Source organism: Hyla sarda, chromosome 9 (genome assembly GCF_029499605.1).
Source record: "Hyla sarda isolate aHylSar1 chromosome 9, aHylSar1.hap1, whole genome shotgun sequence".
Taxonomy (NCBI): Eukaryota; Metazoa; Chordata; class Amphibia; order Anura; family Hylidae; genus Hyla; species Hyla sarda.
Window position 1 is genome coordinate 185,141,281 of NC_079197.1, and position 23,584 is coordinate 185,164,864.

The 23,584-nt window shown below is 45.5% G+C and overlaps 1 protein-coding gene across 2 annotated transcripts in view; it reads left to right on the plus strand.

Annotated features, from left to right (window-relative positions):
• The window catches only part of ZDHHC9 (zinc finger DHHC-type palmitoyltransferase 9), a 152,544-nt gene that overhangs the window by 98,499 nt on the left and 30,461 nt on the right, over nucleotides 1-23,584 (plus strand). For both annotated transcript variants that reach the window (XM_056538227.1, XM_056538225.1), the window contains exons 2-3: nucleotides 21,165-21,454; nucleotides 22,747-22,907. In XM_056538227.1, the coding sequence (XP_056394202.1) occupies nucleotides 21,288-21,454; nucleotides 22,747-22,907 (328 nt within the window). In that variant the 5' untranslated portion in view covers nucleotides 21,165-21,287. The remainder of the gene's footprint in view (nucleotides 1-21,164; nucleotides 21,455-22,746; nucleotides 22,908-23,584) is intronic.

Consider the following 23,584-nt stretch of genomic DNA (forward strand, 5'->3'; position numbering starts at 1 on the left):
GGTGGTGTGGGGGGTCTGTATATAATATACACGGTGTGCGGGGGGTCTGTATATAATATACACGGTGTGCGGGGGGGTCTGTATATAATATACACGGTGTGCGGGGGTCTGTATATAATATACACGGTGTCGCGGGGGTCTGTATATAATATACACGGTGTGCGGGGGTCTGTATATAATATACATGGTGTGCGGGGGGTCTGTATATAATATACACGGTGTGCGGGGGTCTGTATATAATATACATGGTGTGCGGGGGGGTCTGTATATAATATACACGGTGTGCGGGGGTCTGTATATAATATACATGGTGTGTGGGGGGTCTGTATATAATATACACGGTGTGCGGGGGTCTGTATATAATATACACGGTGTGTGGGGGGTCTGTATATAATATACATGGTGTGCGGGGGTCTGTATATAATATACACGGTGTGCGGGGGGTCTGTATATAATATACATGGTGTGCGGGGGTCTGTATATAATATACATGGTGTGCGGGGGGTCTGTATATAATATACACGGTGTGCGGGGGGTCTGTATATAATATACATGGTGTGCGGGGGTCTGATATAATATACACGGTGTGCGGGGGGGTCTGTATATAATATACACGGTGTGCGGGGGTCTGTATATAATATACATGGTGCGCGGGAGTCCGTATATAATATACATGGTGTGTGGGGGTCTGTATATAATATACATGGTGCGCGGGAGTCCGTATATAATATACACGGTGTGCGGGGGTCTGTATATAATATACATGGTGTGCGGGGGGGTCTGTATATAATATACATGGTGCGCGGGGGTCTGTATATAATATACATGGTGTGCGGGGGGGGGGTCTGTATATAATATACACGGTGTGCGGGGGTCTGTATATAATATACATGGTGTGCGGGGGGGTCTGTATATAATATACACGGTGTGCGGGGGTCCGTATATAATATACATGGTGTGCGGGGGTCTGTATATAATATACACGGTGTACGGGGGTCTGTATATAATATACACGGTGTGCGGGGGTCTGTATATAATATACACGGTGTACGGGGGTCTGTATATAATATACATGGTGTGCGGGGGAGGGTCTGTATATAATATACACGGTGTACGGGGGTCTGTATATAATATACACGGTGTACGGGGGTCTGTATATAATATACACGGTGTGCGGGGGTCTGTATATAATATACATGGTGTGCGGGGGTCTGTATATAATATACATGGTGTGCGGGGGTCTGTATATAATATACATGGTGTGTGGGGGGGGGGGTCATATAATATACATGGGTGGTGTGGGGGGTCTGTATATAATATACATGGTGTGTGGGGGGTCTGTATATAATATACATGGTGTGGGGGGGTCTGTATATAATATACATGGTGTTGCGGGGGGGTCTGTATATAATATACACGTGTGTGGGGGGGTCTGTATATAATATACACGGTGTGCGGGGGTCTGTATATAATATACATGGTGTGCGGGGGTCTGTATATAATATACAGGTGTGCGGGGGTCTGTATATAATATACATGGTGTGTGGGGGGGTCTGTATATAATATACATGGTGTGTCGGGGGGTCTGTATATAATATACATGGTGTGTGGGGGGTCTGTATATAATATACATGGTGTGCGGGGGTCTGTATATAATATACATGGTGTGCTGGGGGGTCTGTATATAATATACACGTGTGTGGGGGGTCTGTATATAATATACACGGTGTGTGGGGGGTCTGTATATAATATACATGGTGTGGCGGGGGTCTGTATATAATATACATGGTGTGCGGGGGGTCTGTATATAATATACATGGTGTGTGGGGGGGTCTGTATATAATATACACGGTGTGCGGGGGTCTGTATATAATATACCGGTGTGCGGGGGTCTGTATATAATATACACGGTGTGCGGGGGGTCTGTATATAATATACATGGTGTGCGGGGGTCTGTATATAATATACATGGTGTGCGGGGGTCTGTATATAATATACACGGTGTAGCGGGGGTCTGTATATAATATACATGGTGTGTGGGGGGTCTGTATATAATATACATGGTGTGCGGGGGGTCTGTATATAATATACACGGTGTGCGGGGGTCTGTATATAATATACACGGTGTGCGGGGGTCTGTATATAATATACACGGTGTGCGGGGGTCTGTATATAATATACATGGTGTGCGGGGGGTCTGTATATAATATACATGGTGTGCGGGGGTCTGTATATAATATACACGGTGTACGGGGGTCTGTATATAATATACATGGTGTGTGGGGGGGTCTGTATATAATATACATGGTGTGTGGGGGGTCTGTATATAATATACATGGTGTGTGGGGGGTCTGTATATAATATACATGGTGTGTGGGGGGGGGGGTCTGTATATAATATACATGGTGTGTGGGGGGTCTGTATATAATATACACGGTGTGCGGGGGGGGGGGGTCTGTATATAATATACACGGTGTGCGGGGGGTCTGTATATAATATACATGGTGTGCGGGGGGGGGGTCTGTATATATTATACATGGTGTGCGGGGGGTCTGTATATAATATACATGGTGTGCGGGGGGGGGGTCTGTATATAATATACATGGTGTGCGGGGGGGGGGGGTCTGTATATAATATACATGGTGTGTGGGGGTCTGTATATAATATACATGGTGTGCGGGGGTCTGTATATAATATACATGGTGTGCGGGGGGGTCTGTATATAATATACATGGTGTGCGGGGGGGTCTGTATATAATATACATGGTGTGCGGGGGGGTCTGTATATAATATACATGGTGTGCGGGGGGGTCTGTATATAATATACATGGTGTGCGGGGGGTCTGTATATAATATACACGGTGTGCGGGGGTCCGTATATAATATACACGGTGTGCGGGGGGGTCTGTATATAATATACACGGTGTGCGGGGGTCTGTATATAATATACACGGTGCGCGGGGGTCTGTATATAATATACACGGTGTGCGGGGGTCTGTATATAATATACACGGTGTGCGGGGGTCTGTATATAATATACATGGTGTGTGGGGGGTCTGTATATAATATACACGGTGTGCGGGGGTCTGTATATAATATACACGGTGTGTGGGGGGTCTGTATATAATATACATGGTGTGCGGGGGTCTGTATATAATATACACGGTGTGCGGGGGGTCTGTATATAATATACATGGTGTGCGGGGGTCTGTATATAATATACATGGTGTGCGGGGGTCTGTATATAATATACACGGTGTGCGGGGGGTCTGTATATAATATACATGGTGTGCGGGGGGTCTGATATAATATACACGGTGTGCGGGGGGGTCTGTATATAATATACATGGTGTGCGGGGGTCTGTATATAATATACATGGTGTGCGGGGGTCTCTATATAATATACATGGTGCGCGGGGGGGGGGTCTGTATATAATATACACGGTGTGCGGGGGTCTGTATATAATATACATGGTGTGTGGGGGTCTGTATATAATATACATGGTGCGCGGGGGTCTGTATATAATATACATGGTGTGCGGGGGGGGGGTCTGTATATAATATACACGGTGTGCGGGGGTCTGTATATAATATACATGGTGTGCGGGGGGGTCTGTATATAATATACACGGTGTGCGGGGGTCTGTATATAATATACATGGTGTGCGGGGGTCTGTATATAATATACATGGTGTGCGGGGGTCTGTATATAATATACATGGTGTGTGGGGGGGGGGGTCTGTATATAATATACATGGTGTGTGGGGGGTCTGTATATAATATACATGGTGTGTGGGGGGTCTGTATATAATATACATGGTGTGCGGGGGGTCTGTATATAATATACATGGTGTGCGGGGGGGTCTGTATATAATATACACGGTGTGCGGGGGTCTGTATATAATATACACGGTGTGCGGGGGTCTGTATATAGTATACACGGTTTGCGGGGGTCTGTATATAATATACATGGTGTGCGGGGGTCCGTATATAATATACATGGTGTGCGGGGGGGTCTGTATATAATATACATGGTGCGCGGGGGGTCCGTATATAATATACACGGTGTGCGGGGGGTCCGTATATAATATACATGGTGTGCGGGGGGGGTCTGTATATAATATACACGGTGTGCGGGGGGTCCGTATATAATATACACGGTGTGCGGGGGGGTCCGTATATAATATACACGGTGTGCGGGGGTCTGTATATAATATACATGGTGTGCGGGGGGGTCTGTATATAATATACACGGTGTGCGGGGGTCCGTATATAATATACATGGTGTGCGGGGGGGGGGGGGTCTGTATATAATATACATGGTGTGCGGGGGTCTGTATATAATATACATGGTGTGCGGGGGTCTGTATATAATATACACGGTGTGCGGGGGTCCGTATATAATATACACGGTGTGCGGGGGTCCGTATATAATATACATGGTGTGCGGGGGTCTGTATATAATATACACGGTGTGCGGGGGGGTCTGTATATAATATACACGGTGTGCGGGGGGGGTGTCTGTATATAATATACATGGTGTGTGGGGGTCTGTATATAATATACATGGTGTGCGGGGGGGTCTGTATATAATATACATGGTGTGCGGGGGGGTCTGTATATAATATACATGGTGTGCGGGGGGGTCTGTATATAATATACACGGTGTGCGGGGGGTCTGTATATAATATACATGGTGCGCGGGAGTCCGTATATAATATACACGGTGTGTGGGGGTCTGTATATAATATACATGGTGTGCGGGGGGGTCCGTATATAATATACACGGTGTGCGGGGGTCTGATATAATATACATGGTGTGCGGGGGTCTGTATATAATATACACGGTGTGCGGGGGTCTGTATATAGTATACACGGTGTGTGGGGGTCTGTATATAATATACATGGTGTGCGGGGGTCTGTATATAATATACACGGTGTGCGGGGGGTCTGTATATAATATACACGGTGTGCGGGGGGTCTGTATATAATATACATGGTGCGCGGGGGTCTGTATATAATATACACGGTGTGCGGGGGTCTGTATATAATATACATGGTGTGTGGGGGGTCTGTATATAATATACACGGTGTGCGGGGGTCTGTATATAATATACATGGTGTGTGGGGGGTCTGTATATAATATACACGGTGTGCGGGGGTCTGTATATAATATACACGGTGCGCGGGGGTCTGTATATAATATACACGGTGTGCGGGGGTCTGTATATAATATACACGGTGTGCGGGGGGTCTGTATATAATATACATGGTGTGTGGGGGGTCTGTATATAATATACACGGTGTGCGGGGGTCTGTATATAATATACACGGTGTGTGGGGGGTCTGTATATAATATACATGGTGTGCGGGGGTCTGTATATAATATACACGGTGTGCGGGGGGTCTGTATATAATATACATGGTGTGCGGGGGTCTGTATATAATATACATGGTGTGCGGGGGTCTGTATATAATATACACGGTGTGCGGGGGGTCTGTATATAATATACATGGTGTGCGGGGGTCTGATATAATATACACGGTGTGCGGGGGGGTCTGTATATAATATACATGGTGTGCGGGGGGTCCGTATATAATATACACGGTGTGCGGGGGTCTGTATATAATATACATGGTGTGCGGGGGGGTCTGTATATAATATACATGGTGTGTGGGGGGTCTGTATATAATATACATGGTGCGCGGGGGTCTGTATATAATATACATGGTGTGCGGGGGGGGGTCTGTATATAATATACACGGTGTGCGGGGGTCTGTATATAATATACATGGTGTGCGGGGGTCTGTATATAATATACATGGTGCGCGGGGGTCTGTATATAATATACATGGTGTGCGGGGGTCTGTATATAATATACATGGTGTGCGGGGGTCTGTATATAATATACACGGTGTGCGGGGGTCCGTATATAATATACACGGTGTGCGGGGGGTCCGTATATAATATACATGGTGTGCGGGGGTCTGTATATAATATACACGGTGTGCGGGGGGGTCTGTATATAATATACACGGTGTGCGGGGGGGGGTGTCTGTATATAATATACATGGTGTGTGGGGGTCTGTATATAATATACATGGTGTGCGGGGGGGTCTGTATATAATATACATGGTGTGCGGGGGGGTCTGTATATAATATACACGGTGTGTGGGGGTCTGTATATAATATACACGGTGTGCGGGGGGTCTGTATATAATATACATGGTGCGCGGGGGTCTGTATATAATATACATGGTGCGCGGGAGTCCGTATATAATATACACGGTGTGTGGGGGTCTGTATATAATATACATGGTGTGCGGGGGGGTCCGTATATAATATACACGGTGTGCGGGGGTCTGATATAATATACATGGTGTGCGGGGGTCTGTATATAATATACACGGTGTGCGGGGGTCTGTATATAGTATACACGGTGTGTGGGGGTCTGTATATAATATACATGGTGTGCGGGGGTCTGTATATAATATACACGGTGTGCGGGGGGTCTGTATATAATATACACGGTGTGCGGGGGGTCTGTATATAATATACATGGTGCGCGGGGGTCTGTATATAATATACACGGTGTGCGGGGGTCTGTATATAATATACATGGTGTGTGGGGGGTCTGTATATAATATACACGGTGTGCGGGGGTCTGTATATAATATACACGGTGTGTGGGGGGGTCTGTATATAATATACATGGTGTGCGGGGGTCTGTATATAATATACACGGTGTGCGGGGGGTCTGTATATAATATACATGGTGTGCGGGGGTCTGTATATAATATACATGGTGTGCGGGGGTCTGTATATAATATACATGGTGTGCGGGGGTCTGTATATAATATACACGGTGTGCGGGGGGTCTGTATATAATATACACGGTGTGCGGGGGGTCTGTATATAATATACATGGTGCGCGGGAGTCCGTATATAATATACACGGTGTGTGGGGGGTCTGTATATAATATACATGGTGTGCGGGGGTCTGTATATAATATACACGGTGTGCGGGGGGTCTGTATATAATATACATGGTGTGCGGGGGTCTGTATATAATATACATGGTGTGTGGGGGGTCTGTATATAATATACACGGTGTGCGGGGGTCTGTATATAATATACACGGTGTGTGGGGGGTCTGTATATAATATACATGGTGTGCGGGGGTCTGTATATAATATACACGGTGTGTGGCGGTCTGTATATAATATCCATGGTGTGCGGGGGGGTCTGTATATAATATACATGGTGTGCGGGGGTCTGTATATAATATACATGGTGTGCGGGGGTCTGTATATAATATACATGGTGCGCGGGAGTCCGTATATAATATACATGGTGTGTGGCGGTCTGTATATAATATCCATGGTGTGCGGGGGGGTCTGTATATAATATACACGGTGTGCGGGGGTCTGTATATAATATACATGGTGTGCGGGGGGGTCTGTATATAATATACATGGTGTGCGGGGGTCTGTATATAATATACATGGTGTGTGGGGGTCTGTATATAATATACATGGTGTGCGGGGGGGTCTGTATATAATATACATGGTGTGCGGGGGGGTCTGTATATAATATACATGGTGTGCGGGGGTCTGTATATAATATACATGGTGTGCGGGGGTCTGTATATAATATACACGGTGTGCGGGGGTCCGTATATAATATACACGGTGTGCGGGGGTCCGTATATAATATACATGGTGTGCGGGGGTCTGTATATAATATACACGGTGTGCGGGGGGGTCTGTATATAATATACACGGTGTGCGGGGGGGGTGTCTGTATATAATATACATGGTGTGTGGGGGTCTGTATATAATATACTTGGTGTGCGGGGGGGTCTGTATATAATATACATGGTGTGCGGGGGGGTCTGTATATAATATACACGGTGTGCGGGGGTCTGTATATAATATACATGGTGCGCGGGGGTCTGTATATAATATACATGGTGCGCGGGAGTCCGTATATAATATACACGGTGTGTGGGGGTCTGTATATAATATACATGGTGTGCGGGGGGGTCCGTATATAATATACACGGTGTGCGGGGGTCTGATATAATATACATGGTGTGCGGGGGTCTGTATATAATATACACGGTGTGCGGGGGTCTGTATATAGTATACACGGTGTGTGGGGGGTCTGTATATAATATACATGGTGTGCGGGGGTCTGTATATAATATACACGGTGTGCGGGGGGTCTGTATATAATATACACGGTGTGCGGGGGGTCTGTATATAATATACATGGTGCGCGGGGGTCTGTATATAATATACACGGTGTGCGGGGGTCTGTATATAATATACATGGTGTGTGGGGGGTCTGTATATAATATACACGGTGTGCGGGGGTCTGTATATAATATACATGGTGTGTGGGGGGTCTGTATATAATATACACGGTGTGCGGGGGTCTGTATATAATATACACGGTGTGCGGGGGTCTGTATATAATATACACGGTGTGCGGGGGGTCTGTATATAATATACACGGTGTGCGGGGGTCTGTATATAATATACACGGTGTGTGGGGGGTCTGTATATAATATACATGGTGTGCGGGGGTCTGTATATAATATACACGGTGTGCGGGGGGTCTGTATATAATATACATGGTGTGCGGGGGTCTGTATATAATATACATGGTGTGCGGGGGTCTGTATATAATATACACGGTGTGCGGGGGGTCTGTATATAATATACATGGTGTGCGGGGGTCTGATATAATATACACGGTGTGCGGGGGGGTCTGTATATAATATACATGGTGTGCGGGGGTCTGTATATAATATACATGGTGCGCGGGAGTCCGTATATAATATACATGGTGTGTGGGGGGTCTGTATATAATATACACGGTGTGCGGGGGTCTGTATATAATATACACGGTGTGTGGGGGGTCTGTATATAATATACACGGTGTGCGGGGGTCCGTATATAATATACATGGTGTGCGGGGGTCTGTATATAATATACACGGTGTGCGGGGGGGTCTGTATATAATATACATGGTGCGCGGGGGTCTGTATATAATATACATGGTGTGCGGGGGGGGGGTCTGTATATAATATACACGGTGTGCGGGGGTCTGTATATAATATACATGGTGTGCGGGGGTCTGTATATAATATACACGGTGTGCGGGGGTCTGTATATAATATACATGGTGTGCGGGGGTCTGTATATAATATACATGGTGTGCGGGGGTCTGTATATAATATACATGGTGTGTGGGGGGGGGGGGTCTGTATATAATATACATGGTGTGTGGGGGGTCTGTATATAATATACATGGTGTGTGGGGGGTCTGTATATAATATACATGGTGTGCGGGGGTCTGTATATAATATACATGGTGTGCGGGGGGGGTCTGTATATAATATACATGGTGTGCGGGGGGGGTCTGTATATAATATACACGGTGTGCGGGGGTCTGTATATAGTATACACGGTTTGCGGGGGTCTGTATATAATATACATGGTGTGCGGGGGTCCGTATATAATATACATGGTGTGCGGGGGGGTCTGTATATAATATACATGGTGTGCGGGGGGTCTGTATATAATATACACGGTGTGCGGGGGGTCTGTATATAATATACACGGTGTGTGGGGGTCTGTATATAATATACACGGTGCGCGGGGGTCCGTATATAATATACACGGTGCGCGGGGGTCTGTATATAATATACATGGTGCGCGGGGGGTCCGTATATAATATACACGGTGTGCGGGGGGTCCGTATATAATATACATGGTGTGCGGGGGGGGTCTGTATATAATATACACGGTGTGCGGGGGGGGTCTGTATATAATATACATGGTGCGCGGGGGGTCCGTATATAATATACACGGTGTGCGGGGGGGTCTGTATATAATATACACGGTGTGCGGGGGGGTCTGTATATAATATACACGGTGTGCGGGGGTCCGTATATAATATACATGGTGTGCGGGGGGGGGGGGGTCTGTATATAATATACATGGTGTGCGGGGGTCTGTATATAATATACACGGTGTGCGGGGGTCTGTATATAATATACACGGTGTGCGGGGGGTCCGTATATAATATACACGGTGTGTGGAGGTCCGTATATAATATACACGGTGTGTGGGGGGGTCCGTATATAATATACACGGTGGCGGGGGTCTGTATATAATATACACGGTGTGCGGGGGGTCCGTATATAATATACACGGTGTGCGGGGGGGGGTCTGTATATAATATACACGGTGTGCGGGGGGGGGGTCTGTATATAATATACATGGTGTGTGGGGGTCTGTATATAATATACATGGTGTGCGGGGGTCTGTATATAATATACACGGTGTGCGGGGGGTCCGTATATAATATACACGGTGTGCGGGGGGGTCTGTATATAATATACACGGTGTGCGGGGGGGGTCTGTATATAATATACATGGTGTGTGGGGGTCTGTATATAATATACATGGTGTGCGGGGGTCTGTATATAATATACATGGTGTGCGGGGGTCTGTATATAATATACATGGTGTGCGGGGGGGGGGTCTGTATATAATATACATGGTGTGTGGGGGTCTGTATATAATATACATGGTGTGCGGGGGGGTCTGTATATAATATACACGGTGTGCGGGGGTCTGTATATAATATACATGGTGCGCGGGGGTCTGTATATAATATACATGGTGTGCGGGGGGGTCTGTATATAATATACATGGTGTGCGGGGGGGTCTGTATATAATATACACGGTGTGCGGGAGTCCGTATATAATATACACGGTGTGTGGGGGTCTGTATATAATATACATGGTGTGCGGGGGGGTCCGTATATAATATACACGGTGTGCGGGGGTCTGATATAATATACATGGTGTGCGGGGGTCTGTATATAATATACACGGTGTGCGGGGGTCTGTATATAGTATACACGGTGTGTGGGGGTCTGTATATAATATACATGGTGTGCGGGGGTCTGTATATAATATACACGGTGTGCGGGGGGTCTGTATATAATATACACGGTGTGCGGGGGTCTGTATATAATATACACGGTGTGCGGGGGTCTGTATATAATATACACGGTGTGCGGGGGGTCTGTATATAATATAAACGGTGTGCGGGGGGTCTGTATATAATATACACGGTGTGCGGGGGTCTGTATATAATATACACGGTGTGCGGGGGTCTGTATATAATATACATGGTGTGCGGGGGTCTGTATATAATATACATGGTGTGCGGGGGTCTGTATATAATATACATGGTGTGCTGGGGTCTGTATATAGTATACATGGTGTGCGGGGGTCCGTATATAATATACATGGTGTGCGGGGGGGGGGGTCTGTATATAATATACACGGTGTGTGGGGGTCTCTATATAATATACATGGTGTGCGGGGGTCCGTATATAATATACATGGTGTGGGGGGTCCGTATATAATATACATGGTGTGCGGGGGTCTGTATATAATATACATGGTGTGCGGGGGTCTGTATATAATATACATGGTGCGCGGGGGGTCCGTATATAATATACATGGTGTGTGGGGGGTCTGTATATAATATACATGGTGTGCGGGGGTCTGTATATAATATACATGGTGTGCGGGGGGGGTCTGTATATAATATACACGGTGTGCGGGGGTCTGTATATAATATACACGGTGTGCGGGGGTCTGTATATAGTATACACGGTTTGCGGGGGTCTGTATATAATATACATGGTGTGCGGGGGTCCGTATATAATATACATGGTGTGCGGGGGGGTCTATATATAATATACATGGTGTGCGGGGGTCTGTATATAATATACACGGTGTGCGGGGGGTCTGTATATAATATACACGGTGTGTGGGGGTCTGTATATAATATACACGGTGCGCGGGGGTCCGTATATAATATACACGGTGCGCGGGGGTCTGTATATAATATACATGGTGCGCGGGGGGTCCGTATATAATATACACGGTGTGCGGGGGGTCCGTATATAATATACATGGTGTGCGGGGGGGGTCTGTATATAATATACACGGTGTGCGGGGGGGGTCTGTATATAATATACATGGTGCGCGGGGGGTCCGTATATAATATACACGGTGTGCGGGGGGGTCTGTATATAATATACACGGTGTGCGGGGGGGTCTGTATATAATATACACGGTGTGCGGGGGTCCGTATATAATATACATGGTGTGCGGGGGGGGGGGGTCTGTATATAATATACATGGTGTGCGGGGGTCTGTATATAATATACACGGTGTGCGGGGGTCTGTATATAATATACACGGTGTGCGGGGGGTCCGTATATAATATACACGGTGTGTGGAGGTCCGTATATAATATACACGGTGTGTGGGGGGGTCCGTATATAATATACACGGTGTGCGGGGGTCTGTATATAATATACACGGTGTGCGGGGGGTCCGTATATAATATACACGGTGTGCGGGGGGGGTCTGTATATAATATACACGGTGTGCGGGGGGGGGGTCTGTATATAATATACATGGTGTGTGGGGGTCTGTATATAATATACATGGTGTGCGGGGGTCTGTATATAATATACACGGTGTGCGGGGGGTCCGTATATAATATACACGGTGTGCGGGGGGGTCTGTATATAATATACACGGTGTGCGGGGGGGGTCTGTATATAATATACATGGTGTGCGGGGGTCTGTATATAATATACACGGTGTGCGGGGGGGGGTCCGTATATAATATACATGGTGTGCAGGGGTCTGTATATAATATACATGGTGTGCGGGGGTCTGTATATAATATACATGGTGTGCGGGGGTCTGTATATAATATACACGGTGTGCGGGGGTCCGTATATAATATACATGGTGTGCGGGGGGGGGGTCTGTATATAATATACATGGTGTGCGGGGGGGGGGGTCTGTATATAATATACATGGTGTGTGGGGGTCTGTATATAATATACATGGTGTGCGGGGGGGTCTGTATATAATATACATGGTGTGCGGGGGGGGGGTCTGTATATAATATACATGGTGTGCGGGGGGGGGGGTCTGTATATAATATACATGGTGTGTGGGGGGTCTGTATATAATATACATGGTGTGCGGGGGTCTGTATATAATATACATGGTGTGCGGGGGTCTGTATATAATATACATGGTGTGCGGGGGGGGGGTCTGTATATAATATACATGGTGTGTGGGGGTCTGTATATAATATACATGGTGTGCGGGGGGGTCTGTATATAATATACACGGTGTGCGGGGGTCTGTATATAATATACATGGTGCGCGGGGGTCTGTATATAATATACATGGTGCGCGGGAGTCCGTATATAATATACACGGTGTGTGGGGGTCTGTATATAATATACATGGTGTGCGGGGGGGTCCGTATATAATATACACGGTGTGCGGGGGTCTGATATAATATACATGGTGTGCGGGGGTCTGTATATAATATACACGGTGTGCGGGGGTCTGTATATAGTATACACGGTGTGTGGGGGTCTGTATATAATATACACGGTGTGCGGGGGGTCTGTATATAATATACACGGTGTGCGGGGGTCTGTATATAATATACACGGTGTGCGGGGGTCTGTATATAATATACATGGTGTGCGGGGGGGGGGGGGTCTGTATATAATATACACGGTGTGCGGGGGTCTGTATATAATATACACGGTGTGCGGGGGGTCTGTATATAATATACATGGTGTGCGGGGGTCTGTATATAATATACATGGTGTGCGGGGGGGGGGGGGGTCTGTATATAATATACACGGTGTGCGGGGGTCTGTATATAATATACACGGTGTGCGGGGGGTCTGTATATAATATACATGGTGTGCGGGGGTCTGTATATAATATACACGGTGTGCGGGGGGTCTGTATATAATATAAACGGTGTGCGGGGGGTCTGTATATAATATACACGGTGTGCGGGGGTCTGTATATAATATACACGGTGTGCGGGGGTCTGTATATAATATACACGGTGTGCGGGGGTCTGTATATAATATACATGGTGTGCGGGGGTCTGTATATAATATACATGGTGTGCTGGGGTCTGTATATAGTATACATGGTGTGCGGGGGTCCGTATATAATATACATGGTGTGCGGGGGGGGGGGGGGTCTGTATATAATATACACGGTGTGTGGGGGTCTCTATATAATATACATGGTGTGCGGGGGTCCGTATATAATATACATGGTGTGGGGGGTCCGTATATAATATACATGGTGTGCGGGGGTCTGTATATAATATACATGGTGCGCGGGGGGTCCGTATATAATATACATGGTGTGCGGGGGAGGGTCTGTATATAATATACATGGTGTGCGGGGGGGGGGTCTGTATATAATATACACGGTGTGCGGGGGAGGGTCTGTATATAATATACACGGTGTGCGGGGGGTCTGTATATAATATACATGGTGTGCGGGGGGGTCTGTATATAATATACATGGTGTGCGGGGGGGGGGTCTGTATATAATATACACGGTGTGCGGGGGGGGTCTGTATATAATATACATGGTGTGCGGGGGAGGGTCTGTATATAATATACACGGTGTGCGGGGGGGTCTGTATATAATATACACGGTGTGCGGGGATCCGTATATAATATACATGGTGTGCGGGGGGGTCTGTATATAATACACGCTGTGTGCTGGGGTCTGTATATAGTATACACGGTGTGCGGGGGTCCGTATATATTATATACATGGTGTGCGGGGGTCCGTATATATTATATTCATTAGCTCCTCCCACCAGGGTCTCGTATACTCGGTTATTCCGGTTAGGTTTCCCGCTTACGTTCCTTTTTCTCTTACGTTTTTCGTACAAATCAATTGTTCATACAAAGTTGCATGAAGGTCGATATTGATTAGGAACAGCTGCGTGTGAGTTATATAAATTGTAGAACCTCTGCTGTGAGGAAACGGGCTGTGAGATGATGCTTCTGTTTTGGTGGAGTAATCCTTGGTTTGATTATTTTGCAGGTTTTTTCCTTATTAAGCTGGGGAAGTACTGTGAGCCCTGGACTGTGTACTGCCTGCTACCCAGCTTTTTCAGGCTTCTGAAAAGAATATCCTGGTAAAGCAGTCATATTGGAGGTTTTCAGGAGACTGGGGAAGCTTAGTGGCACGTATACTGTGAGCCACCCTGCTTTTCTAGTCTCCTGAAGCCCCAGCGATCATATGCTGCTCATCCTCCCAGCACTTGTCACTGCATCAACCCTGCCATTCCCTCTCCCTGCCCCCACACTGATGTCTTCTCTCAGCACACAATAAATCTCCGCTCACTCCATGCCCTCCCTGCCCCCTGCACTTAGTATTCCTTGCACCCTCCTGACAGTTAAATCATACTTTATCATGACATTGGTTTGGCCGCAGCAGGATGTTTAAAACTCCCGGCTAATCTCCTGAGCCTAAATGTAACGCAATCAGGAAATGTACCGGAAGTCCCATAGACTTGCATAGGACTTCAGTCACCGTCATAAAGTATGATTTAACTGTCTGGGCACTGCTTTTTGGCAGAAAAAAGAGTTAATGTGTCCCAGAATGTATGTTCACAGGACGGAATTCTGCAGTTCCTGTTCAAATTCCATTCAGATTTTTTTCCCGCAGAATTCAGTGTTCTGAAAATACGCGGAAATTCCGCTTTGTGAATAGGACAGTGGAATACCATTTAAAGGGGTATTCCGGGAATATATATATATATATTTTTTTTTTTTTACATTTGACTATGCTACAGGTGTTGTAAGGTTAGTGCAGTTTATAATGTCTGTACCTATATGTGATGGTTTTCTCACAATTCTTCTGTGATCTTTGCCACAAAATTTAGAGACAACCGCATACAAGATGTGTTGTCTCAGGTTTTCCCAGGTTGCAGTGAGGCCCGAGACATTACATCCCTAGTCAGGTGATCTCAGGGAGCCTGTCTGCTTTAATCGGTGGAGCGACCGCTGGGTGGGAGATCATTCTGCTAGAATTTGCAACAGCTGGAAGCACCCTGGTTAGAAAACAATGGTCTATTGCATTGAAGGCAGCACGTGTGTGTTTCAAGGGGTGGGAGGGAGAAAAGTGACCTCACGCTTGCATACAAGGAATCATGGGACTTGTAGTTGGAAGGAAGGAACTCTAACAGGAAATAGCCACAGCATTATGGTAATCTCACAACATAGCCGTTTGGTCATTGGGACGGTAAGTGTGCGCCACTGCGGAGAAGGAAACGGGGAGAGCGAGAAATACATCATTGTAACGATTTGTCTCCATCATTTAAAGGGACAGATTCATCGCAGACAGATCCTCTTGGACAGTGTTTCCCAACCAGTGCGCCACCTGCAGTTGTAAAACTACAACTCCCAGCATGCCCGGACAGCCTCCGGCTGTCCGGGCATGCTGGGAGTTGTAGTTTTACAATAACTGGAAGCAAGTTTGGCTGGGGCTACATTGTGACCGTCCACAGGATTACATACAGCTCGGTACCGGAGTAGCCCCTAATGTGAGGGCCGCCGCGGGGGTCCTCCTCTCCAGCTGATTTTTTTTCTTCATCTCAGTATCGCGGTCATCCGTTCGCTCCTGCAGAGGAAATGTTTTATGGTTGTTGTTTCCCACGGGGCCGATCAGATTGATAAATTGCCGTCTGCGAAATACGAGGGTGGACGGGGTCTGTCAGGATGAGACATGAGGCCCATTAGAAGCTCCTCGGGGGGCGGATCCCTTCAAGGGACCTCTCTATAACATCCATATTTCCTAACAGGTCTTATAGAAAGGGAGGGGCGTACACGAGAGAACAAAAGCAAATTTCATGTACAGGGGGGATTACAGTGGGGATCAAAAGTTTGGGCACCCCAGGGAAAAATTAGTATTAATGTGCATAAAGAAGCCAAAGAAAGATGGAAAAATCTCCAAAAGGCGTCAAATTACAGATTAGACATTCTTATAATATGTCAACAAAAGTTACATTTTATTTCCATCATTTACACTTTCAAAATAACAGAAAACAAAAAAATGGTGTCTGCAAATATTTGGGCACCCTGCAGAATTAATATCTTGTACTGCCCCCTTTGGCAAGTATCACAGCTTGTAAACACTTTTTGTAGCAGCCAAGAGTCTTTCAATTCTTGTTTGAGGTATCTTTGCCCATTCTTCCTTACAAAAGTCTTCCAGTTCTTTGAGATTTCTGGGCTGTCTGTCACGCACTGCTCTTTTAAGGTCTATCCATAGATTTTCAATAATGTTGAGGTCAGGAGATTGTGAAGGCCATGGCAAAACCTTCAGTTTACGCCTCTTGATGTAATCCCCCGTGGATTTGGAGGTGTGTTTAGGATCATTATCCATTTGTAGAAGCCATCCTCTCTTTAACTCTCTCTCACTTTTTCACAGATGGCATCAAGTTAGAATCCAAAATTTGCTGAAATTTTATTGAATCCATTTTTCCTTCTACTCGTGAGATGTTCCCTGTGCCACTGGCTGCAATACAACCCCAAAGCATGATTGATCCACCCCCATGCTTAACAGTTGGACAGAGGTTCTTTTCATTAAATTCTGTTCCCCTTCTTCTCCAAACGTACCTTTGCTCATTCCGGCCAAAAAGTTAAATTTTAACCTCATTGGTCCACAGAACTTGTTTCCAAAATGCATCAGGCTTGTCTATATGTTCATTTGCAAAGTTCAAACACTGATTTTTTTGTGGTGAGGACGTAGAAGAGGTTTTCATCTGATGACTCTTCCATGAAGACCATATTTGCACAAGTATCTCTTTATAGTGGAATAGTATACCACAACTCCAGTGTCTGCCAGATCTTTCTGGAGGGATTGTGCAGTCTAACGTGGGTTTTGAATTGTTTTTCTCACAATCCTGCGAGTTGTTCTGTCTGATATTTTTCTTGGTCTTCCAGATCTTTCTTTAACTTCCACTGTTCCTGATGACTGCCATTTCTTAATTACATTCCGAACAGAGGATATTGACATCTGAAAACGTTTTGCTATCTTCTTACAGCCTTCTCTAGCTTTGTGAGCGTCAACTATTTTCAGTTTCAGATTTCTAGACAACTGCTTAGAAGAACCCATGGTGCTGATTGTTGGGGCAAGATCAGATGAGTCTGGGCATTTAAAACCTTTGAGATTGGGAAGACCAGGTGGTGTCAGATGATGATTGAGAACGATCCATGACACTGGCAGGTCTCAGCTTTGCAAAGGGGGCAGTGCATGCTATAAATTCTGCAGGGTGCCCAAACTTTTGCAGACGCCATTTTTTTGGGGGGAAATAAAATGTAACCTTTGTTGACATATTATAAGAATGTCTAATCTGTAATTTGATGCCTTTTGGAGATTTTTCCATCTTTCCTTGGCTTCTTTATGCACATTAATACAAATTTTTACCTGGGGTGTCCAAACTTTTGATCCCCACTGTAGATAAATGTGATATATGTATACTGATCAGTCTCAGCCAGAGCTGCATTCAAAATTCTGCTGTTGCTTGACAGTGGAGTCTTGCAGTGGGTGGAGTCTTGCAGTGGGTGGAGTCTTGCAGTGGCCCGGACCTTTCCTGTAATGTAGAGATCACTTCTCCTCATCATCATCATAGGCAAGGATACAATGAAAGGTGATAGACACAGCTCATTCCATACTCTTCCTGCAAAGTTACCTGTAAAAAGGTCACAGAGCATGCCCACAATCTTCTCTCATGGAAACCAATAGGGTGTGGTTACTGATAACATTCTCCCCCTCTCTGCTTAGTGACATCTGCACAGGTCCCAAAGCATGCGCACAACGCTCTCCCATAGAAGCCAACATGATATGGCCACAGATCATGTCCCCCTTCTTCCTGCACAGATCACAAAGCATGCCCACAACACTCTCCCATAGAAGTCAAAAGGGCAGTGTTTCCCGACATGTGTGCCTTTTTAGCTGTTGCAGAATTACAACTCCAGGCATGTCTGGACAGCTTTTAGCTGTCCGGGCCTACTGGGACTTGTAGTTTTGCAAAAGCTGAGAGTTGGAAAATGTTGCAACAAGTACGATCTCAAATCACCTTTTCCCCCTTCCCTGCACAATTCACAGAGCACACCCATTACCCTCTATTATAGAAGCCATCTCCTTCTTCCTGCACAGATCACAAAGCATGCCCACATCCCTCTCCCATAGAAGCCAGTAATATAATTAGTATTGTCTTCTCTATGGTGGGATAAAATCAAGCGCTGAGAGACAAAGAACTGAATCAACAAGGGAGTTAATTACCCACAATGCACTGCGTTTCATAATATGACATCACTTATTGAGGGTGGGAATAGGCTGCAGAGATTCCTGTTATTATCTACTGCCCTATGTTGTGCTTGGTTTGCACAAATACACATTTTGAAGTGCTGTGCCATGGAGTGCATTCCTTTTGTTTTTATAGAAGTCAATAGGGTGTGGTCACAAGTCATCTCCTCCTCCTTCCTGCACAGATCACAAAGCATATCCACAACCCTCTCCCATAGAAGCCAACATGTGTCCCTTTAGCTGTTACAGAAGCACTTTTCCTTTGGCTGTCCGGGCATGCTGGAAGTTGTAGTTTTGAAACAGCTGAAGGGCACAGAGGTTGGAAAAAACTGCAACAGGAATGGTCACAGATCACCCCTTCCCTGCACCATGACATCTGCACAAGTCACAGAGCGTGCCCACAACTCTCTACCATAGAAGCCAGTAGGGTATGGTCACAGATCACTTCCTTCTTCCTGCACAGATCACAAAGCATGCCCACAACACTCTCCCATAGAAGCCAATAAATTCTCTCACAGACACCAGTGTCCATTGGTCTATATACAGAGAAAATAACTATCTTTACAGTCAGAAAATTTTATATTTGTGTTAGTATTTGGTTACTATTTATTGTTTTATAAAAAGAAGAAAAAAAACTTGACGTGGTCCCTTTAAAATTGTCTCTGTGAAAGACACATCTTGGTTTTCGCAGATACCTGAATATACAGGAGAGGAGCGTTCTCGGGTTTGTTTCTAATCTTCATTCTGATCCTGTCTCTTTATGTTCCTAACAAGTCAGAGGCCCCAGAATGTCCTCGTATCTCTGTAGAACAACCTTTGAGGTGCGCGCCCGGGATCATCTGCCAGCAATAATAGCCGATTCTTGAAAGGCGAAGCGGTGGGCGGCCGCGGATCCTGTATTCCGAGCTCCACATGTGTCGTTTGACCTATTTTCCTGTTCTGTAGATTGGCAGGTTACAGAAGAAGTAAAAATAACCGTCCTGATGTGATTCTGCCAGATGAGCAGCCGACGTCTGATATTATGTGGCCTTAATGCTGCTACAGAAACAAATGGTAGAAATGGGGCTATAGGAGAATTTCTATTAACAATGTCGCCTTTATACCGGAAAAATCATTGGAGTTATCATTGTAATGTGATGGAAACAGAATCATGTGAACAGCGACTGAGACAAAGAAATGTTTATAGAGAGGAGTCTATTATTACTATTCTTTACAGGCAACAATGTAATGTCAGTTTATACTAATACTGCCCAAGAATATAACTACTATAATACTACCCCTATATACAAGAATATAACTACTGTAATACTACTCCTATATACAAGAATATAACTACTATAATACTGCTCCTATATACAAGAATATAACTACTATAATACTGCCTCCTATATACAAGAATATAACTACTATAATACTGCCTCCTATATACAAGAATATAACTTCTATAATACTGCACCTATATTCAAGAATATAACTACTGTAATACTGCTCCTATATACAAGAATATAACTACTGTAATACTGCTCCTATATACAAGAATATAACTGCTATAATACTGCTCCTATATACAAGAATATAACTACTATAATACTGCTCCTATATACAAGAATATAACTTCTATAATACTGCTCCTATATACAAGCATATAACTACTATAATACTGCTCCTATATACAAGAATATAACTACTATAATACTGCTCCTACATACAAGAATATAACTACTATAATACTGCTCCTATATACAAGAATATAACTACTATAATACTGCTCCTATATACAAGAATATAACTACTATAATACTGCTCCTATATACAAGAATATAACTACTATAATACTGCCGCTATAGACTTGTGTATTTCTTTCTTTAACCCTTTTCTTTCTTTCTCTGCAGGAAGTTATTTGTATCTAATATGTTGCGCGGCTCAGCTCGGCCTGTGTGGAAAAGCCTTGGATAGCAGAGCCGAAAGGGACTAAGAGAGCGGAATAGTGAAGGCTGAACACTTCACCAGGCACCATGTCTGTCATGATGGTGAGGAAGAAGGTGACCCGGAAATGGGAGAAGCTTCCTGGGAAGAACACGTTCTGCTGCGATGGCCGGGTCATGATGGCGAGGCAGAAGGGGATCTTCTACCTGACACTCATACTCATCCTCGGGACATGTTCTCTCTTCTTTGCTTTCGAGTGAGTATCACTGTTTAGTTTTGCTACATTTTTGATACGCGCTTCTATACTGAAATATTTAAAGGCTTAGCTCCACCCATGCGGAGCCAAAACTACCCCTAATTTACAGGCCTTGATAACCACCTGCTCTGTGGATGTTTTTAGTAATTTCTTGCAGACTGGATGAGAATAGGGGACTCCTTAAAGGAGTACTCCACTGTTCCGAACACAGGAGCCGGCGCCGGGAGCTTGTGACGTTCTAACCACTCCTTCATAATGTCACGCCTCACCCCCTCAATGCAAGTCTATGGGAGGGGGCGTGACTGCTATCGCCCCTCCCCCTCTTGCAGACTTGCATTGTGGGGGGGCGGGACAGCATGAGGGCACAGGGCTATGACTTCACAAGCTCCAGCATTCGGAACAGTTTGTTCCTAACGCTGAGCAGCGGAGTACCCCTTTAAAGGGGTACTCCGCCCCTAGACTGGTGCCAGAAAGTTAAACATTTGTAAATGACTTCTATTAAAGAAATCTTAATCCTTGCAGTACTTATTAGCTGATGAACACTACAAAGGAAATGATTTTCTTTTTGGAACACAGAGCTCTCTGCTGACATCACGACCACAGTGCTCTCTGCTGACATCTCTGTCCATTTTGGGAACTGTCCAGAGTAGCATATGTTTGCTATAGGGATTTTCTCCTGCTCTGGACAGTTCCTAAAATGGACAGAGATGTCAGCAGAGAGCACTGTGCTCATGATGTCAGCAGAGAGCACTGTGCTCATGATGTCAGCAGAGAGCTCTGTGTTCCAAAAAGAAAATAATTTCCTCTGTAGTATTCAGCAGCTAATTAGTACTGGGAGGACTACAATTTTTTTAATAGAAGTAATCTACAAATCTGTAACTTTCTGGCACCGGTTGATTTATAAAAAATAAAAAATTTCCACCAGAGTACCCTTTTATGGCTCGTGACGTCACGGCAAGTTTATAAAGAAAAATTTCAGATTAAAATAAATAAATTAAATTAAATAACTAATAGGCACCACTGATGACCACAAGGTGGCGCTTTTAAACCTTCCAGTAAAATCGTACAGCCCTAATGTATCAAAGCAATGAAGAAGTTAATGTCGCTCGCAGGTTTCGATCTCTCATGAGAATTTCCGTGTTCAACATTTCCTGGTTATAATGTGGATTTCCAGGCACTGGAAGCCAAAATCTTTATTTTTTATTATTATTATTTAATGTGTAGTTTGGCCCCTGGGGACGATTAATTATTTTGCGTGACGCTGACGACCGTTTCCGATGTTTCCTGTGCAGGTGTCGCTATCTGGCCGTGCAGCTCTCGCCGGCGATCCCCGTGTTTGCCGTGCTCCTCTTCCTCTTCTCTATAGCCACGTTGCTGCGGACCAGCTTCAGTGACCCCGGAGTAATACCGCGAGCGCTGCCGGATGAAGCGGCTTTTATCGAAATGGAGATTGGTGAGTCACAAAGGGTTAAACGCATTTCACTTTCAAGATTCATTTTAATATATTCTTATGTTTATGGACTTCAATTTTTGCTTTTCAAAGCCATTGTGTGAGACTATTAAACATGGCGGCTGTCTTCTAGAAACAGTGACACTCCTGCCTATAGGTTATGGGGGGTATTGCAGCTCAGCCTTTGGACATGCGGAGTAGTTGCAGTACCTGACACTACCCATGGGTGGAGTGGCGCTGTTCTAGGAACTTGCTACACGGCTCTCCCACCAACACTTTTCTGAATCCTCCCATAGACATCTTATCCCCTATCCGAAGGATGTCTGATCGCGGGGGTTCGGTTAGAGCGTCAGGTGCAGCACTTAAGGCTCGTGACGTCACGGCCACGCCTCCTCGATGCTAGTCTATGGGTGGGGGCGTGATGACCGTCACGCCCCCTCCCATACACTTGCATTGAGGGGGCGTGGCCATGAAGCGGGGTGTGACCGTGATATCACGAGCCTCCAGCACTGCACCAGACGCTCTAAACGGACGACTGGTGCAGCAGGGAGATCGTGGGGGTCCCCAGTGGTGGGACCCCTGCGATCAGACATCTTATTCCCTATCCTATGGATAGTGAATAAGATGTCTATTGGCTGAGCACCCCTTTAATATCACAAACTTTACTGTCTTTCTACAAT